The sequence below is a fragment of the Panthera pardus genome, unplaced genomic scaffold, assembly GCF_024362965.1.
Source record: "Panthera pardus isolate Hobbes unplaced genomic scaffold, ASM2436296v1 HiC_scaffold_11, whole genome shotgun sequence".
Classification (NCBI taxonomy): Eukaryota; Metazoa; Chordata; class Mammalia; order Carnivora; family Felidae; genus Panthera; species Panthera pardus.
Genome location: NW_026526666.1, coordinates 21,801,066 through 21,820,950, shown reverse-complemented (window position 1 = coordinate 21,820,950; position 19,885 = coordinate 21,801,066). Strand labels below are relative to the sequence as shown.

General features: G+C 36.4%; 1 protein-coding gene across 3 annotated transcripts in view; it reads left to right on the top strand.

Moving 5' to 3' along the window:
- Positions 1 to 19,885, top strand: part of AGL (amylo-alpha-1, 6-glucosidase, 4-alpha-glucanotransferase) — an 83,559-nt gene that overhangs the window by 46,524 nt on the left and 17,150 nt on the right. For all 3 annotated transcript variants that reach the window (XR_008418393.1, XM_019457604.2, XM_019457605.2), the window contains exons 22-27: positions 3,666 to 3,802; positions 4,051 to 4,184; positions 5,473 to 5,648; positions 9,439 to 9,541; positions 12,828 to 13,053; positions 14,284 to 14,395. Coding sequence is in view for 2 of the 3 variants with exons in the window: in XM_019457604.2 (XP_019313149.1) it covers positions 3,666 to 3,802; positions 4,051 to 4,184; positions 5,473 to 5,648; positions 9,439 to 9,541; positions 12,828 to 13,053; positions 14,284 to 14,395 (888 nt within the window). In the remaining variant the exon portion in view is untranslated. The remainder of the gene's footprint in view (positions 1 to 3,665; positions 3,803 to 4,050; positions 4,185 to 5,472; positions 5,649 to 9,438; positions 9,542 to 12,827; positions 13,054 to 14,283; positions 14,396 to 19,885) is intronic.

The window sequence follows — 19,885 nt, the reverse complement described above, 5'->3', positions numbered from 1 at the left end:
CCCAAATGGGACTAGGTTGTAACTATTATACATTCATCTTTCTTTTTCATCTATTTGGAAGTTTTGTTTCATTGCATATTTGTCTTATCCTACAAAGAGAACTTATAATAAAATATTAAGTAGTTGTAAGACAGAACATAGGAGCTAAATATTTAATTATCAGTTTAACCCATCTGGTTGGAAACATTTTCTTGGATGTTTGTCCGGAAAATTTGGTTTATCACACATGTGTTCCTGGTTCATATAGGATCCCATGTATCATGCCTCCTTTGCAACTCCTTATTTTCTTTGTCCATCTAACCCATCTTTAAAGATGAATTCAGGGGCGCCTGGGTGGCTCAGTTGGTTAAGCGGCCGACTTCGGCTCAGGTCATGATCTCAAGGTCCGTGAGTTCGAGCCCCACATCAGGCTCTGTGCTGACAGCTCAGAGCCTGGAGCCTGTTTCAGATTCTGTGTCTTCCTCTCTCTGACCCTCCCCCGTTCATGCTCTGTCTCTCTCTGTCTCAAAAATAAATAAACGTTAAAAAAAAATTAAAAAAGATAATAAATAATAAAGATGAATTCAATTCTTACATTTTCCACAAAGCATTCCTTAACTATTAATTTTCACAGTTATTTCTTTGTCCCCTAGATACCCATTGTATTAATTTATTATTCCTCTTACTTGGCCCTTGGAATATATTGCGTATTTTAGTAATTAGCACAACGTGTTTTGTGAATCTTTATTGTTGTGGTTAAGAATGGGCTCTAGGGATGCCTGAGTGGCTCAGTTAGTTAAGCGTCCAACTCTTGGTTTCTGCTCAGGTCACGATCTCACAGTTTCCAGAGTTGGAGCCTGTGTTGGGCTCTGTGCTGGCAGCATGGAGCCTGCGTGGGATTCTCTCTCACTCCCTCTTTCTCTGCCCCTTCCCCCACTTGCTCTCTCTGAAAATAAATAAATACATTTGGGGGAAAAAAGGATTTAGAACCAGACTTGCTGGTTCTATACTAACTAGCTGTATAACCTTAGAGTAAGCTCTCCATGGTTCAATTTTCTCACCTGTAAAATGGAAACAGTACTAGTGCCTACCACAAGGATTAAATGAGATAATACATGTAAAGCATTTAGACAATGCTTGGTTCATAGTTAGTACTTGGTGGTTATTAGCTTTAAAATTCCACTAAGGGGCGCCTGGGTGGCTCAGTCGGTTAAGCGTCCAACTTCAGCTCAGGTCACGATCTCGTGGTCCGTGAGTTCGAGCCCCGCATTGGGCTCTGGGCTGATGGCTCAGAGCCTGGAGCCTGCTTCCGACTCTGTGTCTCTCTCTCTGCCCCTCCCCCGTTCATGCTCTGTCTCTCTCTCTCTGTCTCAAAAATAGATAAACGTTAAAAAAAAAAATTTAAAATTCCACTAAGTAGATTGTACCTTGAGAAAAAAGAATGTTTGCCTTTTTTGCATTCTTGTTTTTTAGCTTTTATACTTTCTACAAAACTAAGCACATAAGAAGCTGTCCGTAAATTTCAGATTTTTGTACTTTTGACACTTTTTTCTAAAACAGTCTCACTTTCAACACATAATGTTTTGTGCTGTGAGAAATAAAGAAATGTATCTGTTACCAGTCATAAACAGCTATTCATTCCATTTTCACTCCGAGCTGTTGAACACCTGCTACTTGACAGAAAAGACTTCCATGAACTTCTTTTTTTTTAATTTTTTTTAATGTTAATTTTTTATTTTAGAGAGAGCATGAGCAGGGGAGGGGCAGAGAGTGAAGGAGACAGAATCTGAAGCAGGCATCAGGCTCTGAGCTGTCAGCACAGAGCCAGATGTGGGGCTTGAACTTACGAACTGTGAGATCATGACCTGAGCCGAAATTGGACGCCTAACCGACTGAGTCACCCAGGCGCCCTCCATGAACTTCTTTTCTTTCCTTTCTTAGAGTTAAGTCTAGTTCGTTACTAACTCTGTCCTAATTTATTTTTTTCTTTATATCAATCCCTTTTTTCTCTGACAGTTTAGTGTTTCCAACATTCCACTGAATATTTCTAGCAGGCTCTTGATAGCAACATTCAGGGTGCCTGGGTGGCTTGGTCGGTTGAGTATCAGACTTCAGCTCAGCTCATAATCTCACTGCTTGTTTGTTCAAGCCCAATGTCAGATTCTGTGCTGACAGCTCAGAGCCTGGAGCCTGCTTCAGATTCTGGGTCTCTGTCTCTCTCTGCCCCTCCCCCGTGCTTACGCACACGTGCTCTCTCTCTCTCTGTCTCTCTCTCTCTCTCAAAAATAAATATTAAAAAAAATTTTTTAAATAGCAATATCCAGTTACATCAAACCAACCAACTTCACTGACTTTCTCTCCCCTAAGCCACATTCCCCTTCTCTTCTTCTCTACTTCTTACAATAATACATATTCAGTCATGTTGGAATCCAAGAATCTATTTTTGGATCCATCCCTCTTATCTTCACTATTTAATCAGTGATTATGACTATGGATTTTTTTCTGTGTTCTCTGTGATATGCCATATCCTTTTATTTTCTATTTTCTATTATTTATTTCTATTTTCTATAACTATTTCGTAGTTAGCACCCTATTCAAAGACTAAGTCCCGTCTGCAAAACCAAGTAACCTGTTTTCCAACCTCTTGTTACCTCTTCCACGAATCATTCCATCCCATTGATATATCAGATCTCTAAAACGCTGCTCCATCATGTCACCATTATTAAACAAGTGGAGCTCACATTTGCTGAGCAATGTTTGCCTTCCCTTAAAATACTAGGGCAAAAGTGAAATGTTATTTTATACTGTCTTGTTTTCTAGTTGTTGTTTTTTTTTTTTATATGTTTTAAGCTTTGTTTCCCAAAGAAGGTTGTAAAGGCCCTTGAGAGAAAGAACTACATCTTAAATTTATATAATTATTTTTTCAATTTCTCGAGACATGCTACATACACAGTAGAATTAAATTCTAAATATATAAATAAATTTAATCAAAGTGAACATGGTGAGGCTATTAATATAATGTTTTTAAGGTGGAAATTATTGCATTATTGGGCAACCAAAGAAGTGCTATTGTTCTGTCATTGAAATAACAGACTCTGCTATGTATGCATAGGAATTCTATGAGTTTCTGTTGAGTATTACTTAAGGATATGCCCATATATTCACCTTGATGGTTTGTTTAGTCCCAGCTACCTCTTGCTATATTTCAAAGATTCTTTCCAAAGCAGGCTTTGTTATTATTGTTATGAGAGATGCTCTTGTTCTCTCTGAAACCAGTCCTGTGATTGCCTGAATAGTAATGAATCTACCACTTTCCACTATGACAAGACACAGACTTACCAATTTTTCCCCAGTGCCTTAGGGTAGGGAAACTATGACATTTAGTTGCCTTTGAATATTATAATATTCAAATTCAAAAGAACAAAACAAGTCCCAGAAGTTAAGCATCCTGGAAAGCTCGGCATAGCTCCTATGACAGTAGTCCCCTTCAGTATGTCTTTGTATCTTGGGCCCAGCCACTGTTGCCACACTTATCTCCAACCACGGGAAGTGCCACTGTGGTCTTTGCAGCCCTTGTGTCTACGTCTATATGTGTTCACCCTAAATCATTAGAGACAGCAGTAGCCCAGGCTATGGGAACAAGTTGCCTCTGCTAATAACAGCATGATATTTCTATGAATTTTCAGGATTAATGTCCGTCTTGGCAGAAATAAGACCAAAGAATGACTTGGGGCATCCCTTCTGTGATAATTTGAGATCTGGAGATTGGATGATTGACTATGTCAGTAACCGGCTTATTTCGCGGTCAGGAACTATTGCTGAAGTAAGTAAAGCTATGTTCTAGCTGAAAAAAACAAGGACACAAATAAAAATTATGTTACTATGGTATCTATAAAATTAACATTGTTTTCTGACCTGAAATATTTCCCTCCCTTCTTCATCATCTTCTGATTCTAATAAATGGAAATCTAGTGGATTATTAGATAATAGATGCATGTTTGGATTTACCTCTTAAAATGCATCCAGCCTGTAAACACACCGAATTAACTTCTAAAATTATTTTTATGACAGGTTGGTAAATGGTTGCAGGCTATGTTCTTCTACCTGAAGCAGATCCCACGTTATCTTATCCCATGCTACTTTGATGCTATACTAATCGGTGCATACACCACTCTTCTGGATATAGCATGGAAGCAGATGTCAAGGTATATCCAACAAAGCTTGAGTAAATAGGCATGCTTGTGTAGAAACTGTATGCAGTCAGTTTATACACACATTTGAAAGACCAAAACGTAAGGAATTGTCGTAGACTTAGAGCTGAGAGTCTGTAAGTGGATAATAAATATATTTGCATCCTTTAATCTGGAGCATATAAAAACAAACATCCCCATTAAAATCTGTTCAGTAAAGCTAAAAAAACACGTTCATGAGAAAATTTAATTGTTTTATATTATTTGTTTCTGTTTACTCGTTGACTTGTTACGTTAATGGATATAAGTTTAGAATATGCATACAAAATATGCCTGGGCAGCTCAGTCAGTTAAGCGTCAGACTTCAGCTCAGGTCATGATCTCACGGTGTGTGAGTTCAAGCCCCGCGTCAGGGCCTGTGCTGATAGCTCAGAGCCTGGAGCCTGCTTTGGATTCTGTGTCTCCCTCTCTGTCTGCCCCTCCCCTGCTCGTGCTCTTTCTCTCAAAAATAAATAAAAATGTTTAAAAAAATTTTTTTAAAAGAATATGCATATATAGTTCTTTTTCTAATTTTTCATTAACTAAGAAAAAAATTATTCTGTTATTATGAATGAAATCTGCCTTTAGTGATGAATTTCCCTAAAATGAAATTACAGATCTAATGTGCCACTGAAGAGCCACCAAATTGATTTGGGCATAATTTCAGAAAAAACAGAACTTCAGCCCTTCCTTCCATTTGGCACAACAAGCTCATGGACTTAAAGCCAGTTGTAATATTGGGTGAAATGAAAGCAGTTCTGAAATCTAACCAAATTGAAAATGTTTTCAACTAGTATTACCATTTTTACACATCTGCGTAGAGAGACTTTGAAAGAAACCAAATAAAATGACACTGCTAAATAATTTTGAAATAGTAGGTATGCAAGATGAGTAAGTTCTAGAAATGTGCTGTGTACCATTGTGCCTGTAAATAGCAGTATTGCATTGTACGCTTAAGATCTGTTGAGAGTAGATTTCAAGTATGTGTTATGAACACCACAATTTTGCATTTCTACAAATAATATTTTTAAGCGTATTTATTATTCGAGAGGAAAGAGAGAAAGAGAGAGAATGTGCACAAGAAGGGGAGGGGCAGAGAAAGGGAAAGAATCCCAAGCAGGCTCAGCACAGAGCCTGACTCAGGGCTCAATCTCACAAACCTTGAGATCACGACTTGAGCCAAAATCAAGAGTAAGACACTCAGCTGACTAAGCCACCTAGGTGCCCCTCTACAAATATTTTAAACTCGGTCACTTTGTTACAGCTTTGTTCAGAATGGTTCTACCTTTGTGAAACACCTTTCACTGGGATCAGTGCAAATGTGTGGAGTAGGAAAGTGCCCTTCTCTGCCACGTCTTTCACCTTCACTCATGGATGTGCCATATAGGCTAAATGAGATCACAAAAGAAAAGGAGCAATATTGTGTATCTCTAGCTGCAGGTAAGAAATTACATACAGGTTAAAATGTGTCAGTCAATATTTTTTCAAAGAGGAAAAGCTATGGGGAAATGACTAATTTTTTTAAAAAACTCATGATGTTACCCAAGATTTTATATGACTGCTTAGTAAAATTCCATAGCTACTCACTTGTAAAACTAACAATTGTGCTTACTATTTAATTAATACTGTGCAACAGACATTTATATTTGTGTTTTCATGGTGGCTCATTAATCCTTTTCTTCTGCATGTTTCTATTTTTTCCAACTCTGAGTATTTTGTATTTTTTTTATCAGATTTGTTTTACTACTCTTTTACATTATATTATACTTCTTTCCCAATTTAAAAAATTAACTCAAGGGGCACCTGGGTGACTCAGCTGGTTGAGCATCCAACTTCAGCTCAGGTCATGATCTCACGGTCCATGCCGTGAGTTCGAGCCCCACATCGGGCTCTGTGCTGACAACTCAGAGCCTGGAGCCTGCTTCTGATTCTGTGTTTCCCTCTCTCTCTACCCCTCCGCTGCTTGCTTTCTGTCTCCCTCTTTCTCTCTCTAAAAAATAAACAGTTAAAAAAATTAACTCAACCTTGCAAATTACCAAGAGATAATAGGAAGATCCTCTACATGTTAAAAAACACAAAACAAATGTTAAATAATTTTTATTATGTGTCTAATTGCAATAAAATTCTTTCAACTCTATTTGTTGGCATCCTTTCCTGCAAGTAGTATTAAAACCTGAATCAAGAAACAAATCCCAGTAAGCAAAATAGGCTAAAGAACAGGCTTTTATTTTCTTTTTAATATATTTCAAGCTATTTCTAGAACGTGCTTAATACTTAACACCACTGAATTTAAAACTTTCCAAACTAAACTGAAAAATACCAAATTGCAGGATGAAGATAATAGTAGTTATGTGATTTCCTCTGTTTACCCTTGAATTTGCATCTACTCAGACCAAGAAAAAAGACTTCTTAAGACCTGACAACTAAAAAAGAAATTAACTTTTCATTTAGAATGATCATATGAATCCTCTGAATGTTTTAATTATATAATCATGTTTTAGATTTTCACTCAATATCATCTCCTCCTGGCACTTAATTTCCCCTGTGAATTCATGCAGATGCTCATGAAACTGAACTGGGTCATTGTGGAAAAAAAATTGATATGCAGAATTTGGTTTTAAAGCCCACTGCTTAGAAGCCTATTACACAGTATAGTGATCTCAACATTCTTGACTATGCACTGCTATTGTTAAGCACTCCCAAAATAAATATACTGATATACTGGTATCATAACTGGTATATTGATATGTTATGATATGTGATATAATCTTGTACAGTGTAAAATAAAAACAGAAACTAAAAAGGTAATGGGGCACCTGGGTGGCTCAATCAGTTAAGCATTTGACTTTGGCTCAGGTCATGATCTCATAGTTCATAAGTTCAAGCCCCCCATCAGGCTCTGTGTTGACAGCTCAGAGCCTGGAGCCTGCTTCAGATTCTGTGTCTCCCTCTGTCTCCCTGCCTCTCCCCCACTCACACTCTCTGTCTGCCTCTCAAAAAATAAATAGATGTCAAAAAAATTTTTTAAGAAACCAGAAAGGTAAGTTGATAAGTATAAATAGAAGTTTTGATATTTCCTTCTAGTATCCCAAGAGACTGTTCTGTATGCTACATACTAACAAAAAACAGAACTGTGCTCATTTTTGCAGATAGGTTTTTGGGGGTTCATTTTAAAATGAATACCAAGGTCTTTGGTGACAATAGTACCAAAAAAAATTATAATTGTAAACTTGTATAATAATTGACAAGGTAGAAATCACTCAGAAGATATGTGGTAAGTCCTATACTCTTAGAGGTCAAAAGGTTAACGCTAACATTTCCACATATCAGTGCTAGAGATTTTATAGTTTTGACTTCTTCCCAAAGACAAATTGCCTGTACTTTAGGGCATAACAACTCAAATTTACCCTTAAATCTATCTATACTCATAATTTATTCAAAGTGTTAAATGGGTTAAAGTACCAGGAAGTCTGTGTGGCATAGAGTGGTATTATAGATGTCTACTGTCCTCATCGTCATCAAAGTTACAATCATCAACCATATATAAACCATATATTAATAATCAACCATGTGCAAATAATACACAAAGTGTTTAGAGAAATTTTGTACCATTATTTTAGAGACAATGTAGAAACGAAACGTCTAATATTGCCTTTAGTTCTGATCCTTCTTAATAGAAAGTAATGTCGACTCTCCAAGAAGGCAAAGACCCAATAAGCAGAAACTTAAATTGTGAAGTATACTTAGGAATGGCCAAAATTTTCTTTTATCTCAGGCAAATTCTTTCACTTCTCAACTTACCTTTTTTTTAAAATGTTTATTTATTTATTTTGAGAGAGAGAGATTATGCCAGCATGGAGAGAGAGATCAGAGAGAGAATCCCAAGCAGGCTCTGAGCTGTCAGCACAGAGCCCAACGTGGAGTGATCTCACGAATCGTGAGATCATGACCTAAGCAGAAATCAAGAGTCACATGCTTAATTGACTGAGCCACCCAGGCACCCCACAATTTGCCTTTTATAATTAGTCTTTTATTTCATTCATTCAACAAATTTTTGTAATTTTTTCTTACCAGTTACAACTTTTAGCAATAGATATAGTTTGGTAAATAAGCCAGATAAGGTTTCTGTTGTCGTGAATCTTATTTTCCACTATGGAGAGACATTTATTCATTCAACAAACCAGAAAACAAGCAAACAAGATAATGTCATATAGTGTTAAGTGTTTAGAAGATAGTTATGAATGAACACTGTGTACATTTTATGTCCTTAGTTTTCCCTTCCTGAAAAATGTGTTGCATTTATGCTTTAGCATAGTTCTTTTTTTGAGTGGAATGCTAATTTCCTTTACTTTCCTACTGATCATTGTTTTTGGTACCAATAAAGATAACAATATATTCTTTACTTGTTTTATAAGAAACCAAACTCAATCTAAAAGTTGTAGATTTTATCCATCAATCACCCTATCTTATCTCATGCATAAAGGCTGTAGTTACCTAGAATGTTCAAGTTATTTAGCACCTGAAATCCTTATTTTCATTTATAAAAACTGGCTAACAAAGTCTAACACTTTTACGTTGTTTTGAATTAATGGGAAATTTGGTATTAAAGTTTGTCTCTAGACTGATAGATTAATAAACATATTCAATTATATATCAGTAAGGTAATCATTTTGTATTTAGAGTAATTTGTTGCCTTTAAATTGCAGGTGGAATCTTTTCAAATATATCATTAACATTATATGGCGCAGCTGTCTTTTTCTCGAGCTTATCTGTTCTCATATCTGGAGAGTGTACTTTTCACTTTATTAAACTTTCCCACTTGTGTTACTCAAAATATATATATATATAATTAATATTGTATTGTTTGTTTATATGTTAAATACTAGATCTCTGATTTCAATTTAGCTTTAACTTATTAAAAGAAAGTTTATCTGTGTTTAAAGACTCACATTCTAATCAATTCAGGTAAGTATCCCTCTCCAGTCCTTGATTCTTAATATCTTCAAAATCATGGATTCCCTTAAGAAAGTAATAAGAATATGGAACCTCATCACACAAAGTTGATGTAGGTATAAATATATCACACATTTTGCATATAATTTTAGAGGGCTTGCAGACTCCCTATAGCTTATTCTTGTCCCCCACGCTTAAAGCAACTGGCCTATAGTAATGGAGTTCATAGGGGCTTGGGTGTATTATTAATATATTACTTTGTTGTGTTTTCTATTAGGTTTACCTCATTTTTCTTCTGGTATTTTCCGTTGCTGGGGAAGGGATACTTTTATTGCACTGAGAGGTCTATTGCTGATTACTGGACGCTATTTGGAGGCCAGGTAGGAGATCTCTAAAGAGTTGGAGCACAAGTTTGTGTCTAAATATTTTTCACATGCTCTTCAAACCTTCCTCCTTGCCATCTATTTGTAACAGTTGGGAGGTAGGTTTTCCTTAGGTGTTTTTTTTTTTTTTAATATTTTTTAATGTGTATTTACTTTTGAGAAAGAGAGAGAAAGAAACAGAGTATGAGGGGGGAGGGACAGAGAGAGAGAGAGAGAGAGAGAGAGAGAGAATGAATCCGAAGCAGGCTCCAGGTTCTGAGCTGTCAGCACAGAGCCTGACACTGGACTCGAACTCACGAGCTGTGAGATCATGACCTGAGCTAAGTCAGACGCTGAACCGACTGAGTCACCCAGGTGCCCCTATTTTATTTTATACATGTTCATTTAATAAGATCACAGAATTTCAAAGTAGTGAAAATTTTTGAAGTTACTAAGTTCTAGTCCTTCATGTTATAGGTCAGGTTATCTTCAGCATTTGCTAATTGATTTCAGTTAAACTAAAAAATATTTAACCATGTTACTAACGTCACTCACTAAAGAATAAAACTTCTATGCCTGAATTAACTATAAGAACTCAGATTCACCTTTAGGTAAAATTTGAATTTTATCATTTTTTTCCTTCTATAATGAACACTGAGTCCTGTAGAAAGAATTGTAGTATCAGCTTTTCCTCTATCTGTTGTCAGGCCTTGGAACCTCCAGTTTTATGTTTTTTTAGATTTAAAATAGTGTTTCTTAATGTCACAATCGTATGAATGAAACTACCAAAGGCAGAAAAGAGAGGCTATTATAGCAGTGCTGCTCAAATGAGCACAACTCAGTGCCACCAACCAGCAGTGTCACCATCATCTGAGGACTTGTTAGAAATGTAAATTCTTGATCCTTATGCTGGACCTCCGACTGTGGGGATAGAGAGGGCAGAGTACCAGGTAGAAATCTGTGTTTTCCAGGTGATTTTCAGCAGCCCAAGGCTAAAGTTTGACAGCACTGCTCTACAAGTTAAAACTTTCAGCAAAAAAAACATTTATATGATACCTTGTTTTGATGTCATTCAGAAAATAACTGAAATTTGCCTCTTCAAATGACAAAAGTTTTGTTTTCAATCCTTTTAAAATTGAAAATTTCTAAGTAGACATCTGAAATGTATCATATTCTTCCCTGCTAACCTAATATAATAAGATCATTTCTTATTGACTAAAGAGACCATTGTGGGGCTGTAGAGATTTGGGACGCTGTTTGCTTCTTCCCCAAATGCTCTAAATTACCATGATTAAAAAATAGGAAATGGAACATCAGAATTCAACACAATGGCTAAGAAATTGGGTTTCGGCCAGACTGCCAGGTTCTAATCCTGGTTCCAAACTACCAGCTGACACATTATCTTTGTTGTACTCTCCGTAAAATGGTGATAGTACTTAACCTACAGGGGTTTTGTGAAGATTAAATGAGCTATACAGTTATAGCGTCTAGAACAGTATCTGCCACATACATTACACAAATGTTAATTTTTTAATCATTATTATTATTTTCATTGTTATCTGGACTCTCAATTATCACTTCTATATACTACCAACAATTTCTCCTTCTCAATTTTACATATGACTGTCTAGATCAGGGGTCAATGAAATATGGCCTACCACCTATTTTGTATCACCTGGGGCAAAGAACAATTTTTACCTTTTTAAAGAGTCATTTAAAAAAGAAGAATACATGATCGAGACCATATATATGGCCAACAAAGCCAAAAATATTTACTTTCTGGTCCTTTACAGAAAAAAAGGTTGCCTACCCTAATCTAGATGATTCCAAGAGGATAATGTATGTGTTAGGGTAGTACTAGCTGCTATATAAATTATAAACTCTTAGGGCACATGGGTGGCTCAGTCGGTTAATCATCTGACTTTGGCTCAGGTCATGATCTCATGGTTCGTGAATTCGAGCCTCACATCGGGCTCTGTGCTGATGGCTTGGAGCCTGGAGCCTGCTTTGGATTCTGTGTCTCCCTCTCTCTCTCTCCACCTCCCCCGCTCACACTCTGTCTCTTTCTCTATCTCAAAAATAAATATTAAAAAAAAATGTTTTTTCTTTATAAACTTAAATGGTTTTTCACAGACGAAATTTATTTCTTGCTTCTCGCCCCAAATGGGTGTTCAGGAGGCAGCTTTCCACATAGTGATTCAAGGATACAGGCTCCTTCATCTTGAGGATCGACCATCTCCCAGGGCCTCTGAGTACTACTCTCCAATCAGCTGGCAGAGAGGGAAAGAGCCTAAGGAAAATGCATCTGTTCTGTGCACTTAACATACATCAGTTCCATTCACATGTTTGCCTTAGAATCCAGTAATCTGGTCACAGCCAGCTCTAAAGTAGGTTGGGACATGAGGGAAAGCCATTTTGGTGGACACATGGCTATCTCTACCACAGAGAGTTCTACTTCCTCCTTCTGCAGAGATATTCATGGACAGAAGTCTTTGTATTCAACTTTCAAGTGTGTGACATTGTTCTGGATGGCTAAGATTGCTGCATTCTGACCTTTTATTAATTGGAACTGTCACTATCCATACTAACACTTTTGTGCTGCAGGGTATAAGAAGGATTTTTATTGCACTATTATTTAAGAGACAGGCATTAAACTGAGACACAAAACTAATTAAATTTCCAAATGGTTTAGCCAAAAAGCACTGAGGCCAGACATTTTAAATGACTTTTCCTAGGTAATACAGATGGCAATGCTAGGTTTTAAACCTCAGTCTTCTTATTTCTTACGTCTTAGATTTTAGAATGCAATATGCCATCTTACGAAGTTGTCATTTGGTGTATGACAGTACAATAATACTTTAAAAGATGTATTCTCTACCAGTTTTGAAAATAAATCATGATTTTCAAGGTCAACTTTTACTCATTTATTTTCTTACATATTTGCTTTGCTCTTCTTATCTGCTGTTTAAAATAATAAAGTTCATTTCATAGTTACTTAGATTTTGAAATACCACAGATTTCAAAAGTAGAATCTAGAGATATGAGGGGCCCTAAAAACCACCCAGTCCAATCCCTAAATCCACAGATAAAAAAAACTATCCCAGAGAAGGTAAGATTGTCAGAGAAAAAGCCAGGGCTAGGATCAAGGTTTCTGGCCTTTAATTCAGTGCTTGATATATCATATTATGGCCACTTCTCCATGAAATTTCAAAGAAGGGCAGAAATAGTAGTCACAAAAAGGGACTTAAAATTTTTTAACTGATTGTTTTCATATCAAATGATCCACCTAATTCTGTTGTTTTAGGAATATTATTTTAGCATTTGCTGGTACCCTGAGACACGGTCTCATTCCTAATCTCCTGGGCGAAGGAACTTATGCCAGATACAATTGCCGGGATGCTGTGTGGTGGTGGCTACAGTGTGTTCAGGATTATTGTAAATTCGTTCCCAATGGCCTAGACATTCTCAAGTGCCCAGTTTCCAGAATGTATCCTACAGATGATTCTGCTCCTTTGTCTGCCGGCACACTGGTAAAAATCATCTTAAAATAATTTCTTTTTCCTGAAAAATGACTTCTAGCTGTAAAAGTGTATAAAATATAAAAGTGCATGTAATTAAGAATCCAGATCTGAAGAATTCAAGTATTGGTATTTGTTTAGCACCTGCTAGGACTTTGAAAGATTGCAGTGATAAAACTGCTTATCTTCAAGTGCAAGTTCAAACTTCCAGTTCAAGGAAGGAACTTGCAACATGGTAGAAAAGATAACGTATACATATTATGGTCATTACAAAAAGGTGTATAGCAAATGCCATGCATAAAAGAGAGAGAGAGAATCTAATAGGTAGTTGGTTCTTAGTGAGGACTTCATAAAGTAGCTAAAATTTCACCTCAACTGAACCTTAAAAGGGGAGTAGGATTTCAGCAGAGATGAGGGAAGTTGTGAGAAAACATCAAAGATGAAAGGAAAAATAAAGTGCAGGGCGGATTGAAGCACATTTAGGACATGCTGCTCAGTCTAGTTTGACTTTTTGTGTAGGGCACCTGCAGGGTAATAAGAGATAGTGGAAAGGGTGAACAAGGTTGCGGAGAGCCTGATCACCAAACCACAATGCCCTTACCTTGTGAACAGTGCAGAAAAAATAAACGTTTTGAGTGGTTTTCTTCCCAGTCAATAACGTACAAAGATTATGTACTTTTGCCATTTCTGATCCGCCTTTATATTATAGTTTGTTTGGTATGTGATCGTGGAGAACTTCTAAACCAACTTAAAGTTAGCAGAGATCTGTGCCCCCATGATATTTTTGTCATGAAATATTCAAAGAACATTTGTCAAAAAAAGTTTTTACCTAAAGTGTCACTTTACCATGTAATTTATCCCTGTTACTATATATGTGGATGCGTAAAAACAGCAATGCCAATTTAGATTTCTGTAGCTTCTGTAGAAGCTAGATACATTTATTATCTGCACAGTTCACTTGAAAAGAAACTATACAAACTCACAAGATTCATTTTCATGTGTCAGCAAAATTACAAACTATTTCATATCACAGACATGAATAGTCGAAACTACAGTATGTTAAATATTCATATGCCAGAGGCTGACTGTTTAATGTGGGGTATAGGAACTTCCTTCCCCAGTCCCACCCCATTTCTCTTCCAGAGGAAAATATGTTTTCACAAAACTACAGTTGTGGGATTTGGGAAAAGGTAAGAAAAATACAGTTTCTAACAAAAATAACATCCATTGTATCTCAAACAGGATCAGCCATTGTTTGAAGTAATACAGGAAGTAATGCAAAGACATATGCAAGGCATACAGTTCCGAGAAAGGAATGCTGGGCCACAGATAGATCGAAACATGAAGGATGAAGGTACATAACTTTACATAGTAAAGATTTACTGATGAGGTGGAATTAAACCTTGTAATTGTTCATGTATTTTTTTAAGTTTGTTTGTTTTAAGAGAGAGAGAGAGCAGGGGAGGGGCAGAGAGAGAAGGAGAGAGAGAGAGAGTGAGAGAGAATCCCAAGCAGATTCCGCATTGTCAGCACAAAGCCCATTGTGGGGCTCTATCCCACAAACTGTGAGATTGTAACGTGAGCTGAAACCAAGAGTCAGACGCTTAACTGACTGAGCCACCCAGGAGCCCCTAATTGTTCATGTATTTGACAAATATTTTATTTGTGTGTGAAACTTCAAAATATAACAATGAGAAAGGTTAACACAGTTCCTGATCTCACTGGTTTAGTTTTAGTTTCTAGAGGAAAGATAAAATTTTATATCTTTTTAATTTTGTATCTTTTTGCCAGCCAATTTAAAAGGTAATTTTGGTGGTTGCATTTATAAGCATAATAAATGAGGGCTTACTATGTGCTGGGCATTGTGCTAACTACTTTATCTATGTTATTCCCATTTAACACTCCCAAGAACATTGGGGATGCATTATATTGTTCCCAGGTGTATTGATAAGATGACCGAAGCAGAGTAGCTTGCCCAGAGTCACACAGCTACTAAGTGGCAGAGCTAGGATTTTGTCCACAATCTTTCTCTGTAACTTAGGCTCTTATAAGATTCTTTTTGTAAAAAGCTTTGTCTACAGAGTTAAAATAGATCTACTTTTTTAACCTCTTTTAAGTTTATCATGTTCCTATTTTTATGGCACACTATCATCATCAGCCAACGCAAGGCTAATGACAATTTATTTTATTATCCATTCCCTCTAGAGACATTCCGTACAGGAAGTAATATAAAGACACATGCAGGGCATACAATACATATACATTTGCTGTATATTTATATATTGTTCTGTGAAACATATACTGCTTTATGTGCATGTAGATTTTAACTTTTTAATTTTGAAAGAATTAGAGATTGATAGAAAGCTGTAAAAATGACACATAAGAGTATACTGAGGCCTTCATCCATCTACCCCAATGAGGATATCTTACCTATTTTATCTATATCTTACTGTAATACAATATCAAAATCGGGAAGCTGACATTGGTTCAATACTGTTAACTAGACAATATTCAATTTTCACCATTCTTACATTAACTCATTTGTGTGTGTACATGTGTGTGCATGGCTCTGTGTAATTTTGCCCCATGTGTAACTTCACGTAATCGCCACCACAATCAATATATAGAAATGTCTTCTTTGTGCTACCCCTTAAGAGTCACACCAACAATCCCTGGTCTCTGGCAACTACTAATCTGTTCTGCATCTCTATAGTCTTGTGATTTTTTAATTTTTTAATTTTTATTTTTTTAATATAATTTATTGTCACATTGGCTTATATACAGTACCCAGTGCTCATCCCAACAAGTGCCCTCCTCGATGCCCTTCACCCATTTTCCCCTCTCCCCTACCCCCCCATCTACCCTCAGTTTGTTCTCTGTATTTAAGAGTCTGTAGTTTTGTCATTTTAAGAATGTATATAAATGGAATCATATAGCATGTAAATTTTTGAGATAAGTTCTTTCAGTAAGCATATTCCCTTTGAGGTCCATCCAAGCTGTTGCATGTATCAGTAGTTTATTCCTTTTTATTGCTCAGTAGTATTCTCTTTCCTGGATGTAACATTCATCTGTTGAAGGACATTTTGGTTATTTCCATTTTTTGGTTAATATAAATAAAGCTAATACCAACATTTATATACAGGTGTTTGTATGAACATAAATTTTTATTTCTCTGGGACAAATGCCTGAGAATGTGATTGGGTCATATGGTAAGTATGGATTTTGTTTTATAAGAAACTGCCAAACTATTTTCCAAAGTGGTGTACCATTTTACATTCCCTTCTGCAAACTTGAGAGACCCAGCTTCTCCACATCCTCAGCAGCATTTGACGTTAATCACTTTTTTTAAGCTGTTCTGATAGTTGGGTACACCACTACCCATTGTGGTTTTAATTTGCATTTCCCTAATGACCAATGGTATTGAACATCCATTCATGTGCTCATTTGCCATTTGTATCTCTTTTTGATGAAATGTCTGTGTCTTTTGCCCATTTTTTAATTGGAGTGTTGGTTTTTTCCACTATTGAGGTTTCTTGTGTATGTAGCACAATCCACATAACATGTTTAGCATTTTACCATAAAATGTATCATTTTAAGTGTACAATGGCTTTAAGTACATTCACATTCACGTTATTATGAAACCATCATCACTATCCATCTCCAGAACTTTTCATCATCTTAAACTGAAACTCTGTGCCCAGTAAACAATAACTCCTCATTCCCTCCTCCCTCATCCCTAATAACCACTATTCTACTTTGTGCCTCTGTAAATTTGACTATTCTACATGCCTTGTGTACATGGAATCATGCAGTATTTGTCCTTTTGTGTCTGGCTTATTTCACTTAGCATTGCTGTATCAGAGCTATATATACTATACTCTTATGCTCTTTGATTAAGTACTACCAAATTTCTTTCCATAATTATTACGCCAGTCTGTATTCTCACTGACAATCAAAGTGGCTTCTTCTGTGCCCACCCGCATTGTCCACTAATCTCATGGGTGTAAAGCAACATGTAATTGTTGTTACTTGTGATTCTCCTATCAATGGTGAAGTTGAGTATTATTCATTTGTTAATATCCTTTTTAGAAGGTTTCCTTTTCTATAAATTGTCCTTTCATGTTCTTTGCCTTTATCTTTCTTTTAGCATTCCTGTATTTTTCTTGTTGATTTCAAGGGGTCCTCATATATTCTACAGCAGTAAACTTTTATGTGCAATTTGATCATCTTTTCTTTCCATATCTCCTACAACATCCTTCAAATTTATTTATTTGAGTTAGTTCAACGAGTTAATCTCATTTATTTGTTACTTATGAAACCTCTCAGAACAGTGCCTAGTAAAAAGTGATCTATAAGTTGCTATAGTTGTTTTTACTGTGATGTGAACACTATCTTCAAGTGTTTTTCTTTTTTCTTTTTAATTTTTTTGAATGTTTATTTTATTTTTGAAAGAGAGAGAGATAGAGTGGGGTAGGAGCACAGAGAGAGGGGGAAAGAGAGAATCTCAAGTAGGCTCCATGCTGTCAGCACAAATCCAGACACGGGCTCAAACTCACGAACCATGAGATCATGACCTGAGCTGAAATCAAGAGTCGGACGCTTAACCAACCTAGGCACCCAGGCACCCCTTAAAGGTTTTATTTTTAAGTAATCTCTTACCCAACATGAGGCTTGAACTCACAACCCCAAGATCAAAAGTCCCACACTCTACCAATTGAGCCAGACAGGCACCCTGCCTCTTTTCCTTTTATAGTGGTTAGATTCATCTGGTATCTAATGTTTTCTTCTTCTCAATAAGCTCATGTTCCCTTGATTAGTAGTAACTCCATACAGCTCTGAAAAGAGGCAATCTCATTAGCTTATAACACAACAACATTAAAAGCCTAGACAGAGTGAAAGCCCAAGAGTGGCTGGTCAGGTTTCACTTGTTTTTGTCAGTTTCTCCCAAAAATTATGTGAATTCTTCAAATCAGTACCTCACATTCAATTCTGTAGTTTCTCTAGGGGTGATTTTGGGGAGAGATCCCATAGCCTGGGATATTTTGCCATTTCATCAGAAACTACAAAAATATGATTTCTTTGTTACTTTTTTGTACATTTGAAGCAACCTGTCCTTTTACAGTTATTTTAACCCATGTACCTTTTTGTGTATGTTTCTCTTGCTCCACTAAATCTCTGAGAGGAAAATCACTAACCATTGATTATCCAATTATTGCCATGTATTTAATATCCAATTATTGTCATATATTTAATATCAGATAAATTAAAAGCCTCCTTGCCTTTGTGTATTACTTTGCAAACATTTTCCAGAGGCTAGTACCTCTATCCCTAGCTCACAGTTCAGGAAATAAGAAGGGGAGGCAGACAAGTAGTTTGCCCAAGGACATGGATAGTCCATTAATAAACATGAGAGAAGCATTCAGTCAGTCTTACCGACACTCAAACAAATTCATATTAAAGTCGGTCACCATTTTTCCTCTACTAAATTATCATGAGACAACAGAGCGTGAATGAAAGCGCTAATGCTAGACGCAGACTTGCTATCTTAAAAATCCCATTTCTGCTCATTTTCTAGCTGTGTTCCCTTGGATAAGTTTTAACTTCTCTTTGCCTCTCTCTTCTACATTTGTAAAAGGGAGATAATAGCAGCACCTACCCCCTAAGGTTGATACGAGGATTCAATGAAATATGTATGTTAAAGCACTTAGAGCAGCACATGGCATATAGTGAGCTCTATAAGTCTACTGTTTATTATTAGCAAAAAAACCAATGTATTCATTTGCTGGGACTAGGATAACAAAGTACCACACACTGGGTGGCTTAAATGACAGAAATATATTGTCTATCAGTCCTAGAGGCTAGGAGTCCAAAATTTAGGTGTTGGCAGGGTTGACTAAACCTTCGGTCTATGAAAGAAGGATCTGTTCCAGGTCTTTCTCCATGGCTTGTAGATGGCCATGTTCATGGTTACATGGTGTTCTCCCTGTATCTTCACATCAGCTTCCTTCTGTGCATTGTCTGTGCACAAAATTCCTCATCTTATAAGGATACAGGTCAAATTGGATTAAAGCCCAGGCTGATGCCCTTATTTTAACGTGATTAACTTTTTTAAAAAAAATTTGTTTTTACATTTATTTATTTTTGAGAGAAAAAGACAGAGCACAAGTGGGGGAGGGGCAGAGAGAGAAGGAGACACAGAATCCAAAGCAGGTTCCAGACTCTGAGGTGTCAGCACAGAGCCTAATGCAGGGCTCGAACTCACAAACTGAAATCATGACCTGAGCCAAAGTCAGATGCTTAATCGACTAAGCCACCCAGGTGCCCCAAATGTGATTAACTTTTTAAATTCCTGTGTGCAAATAAAGTCACATTCTGATCTACTGGGGTTAAGATTTCAACATATGAATTTGGGCATTTACACAATTCAATCCATAGCAAACAATAACAAATAATAGATTTTAGTTTTGAGAGATATTCAGATACTACTGATGGCATTGCAAATTGACTCATTCTTCTTCAAAAGCAACTTGGAGAGAGAGAGAGATCCACATATATTTCATGAGATACAAAATATTCACATGTTTTTGTTCATAAATGTATTCCATTTCTGGGAATCTAGTCTATGAAATAACCTAAAACACAAAAAGTCCATATTACATGATACTGATCATAACTTTGCTTATAATCAAAGAAAAGAATAAAATAATTATGTCTAAGAGGAAATGTTTAAATTGACTTCATTTGTTTTGTTTTGATGTTTATTTGAGAGAGAGAGTGTGTGTGTGTGTGTATGAGAGGGGGAGGGGCAGACAGAGGAGGAGAGAATCCCCACATGGGACTTGAT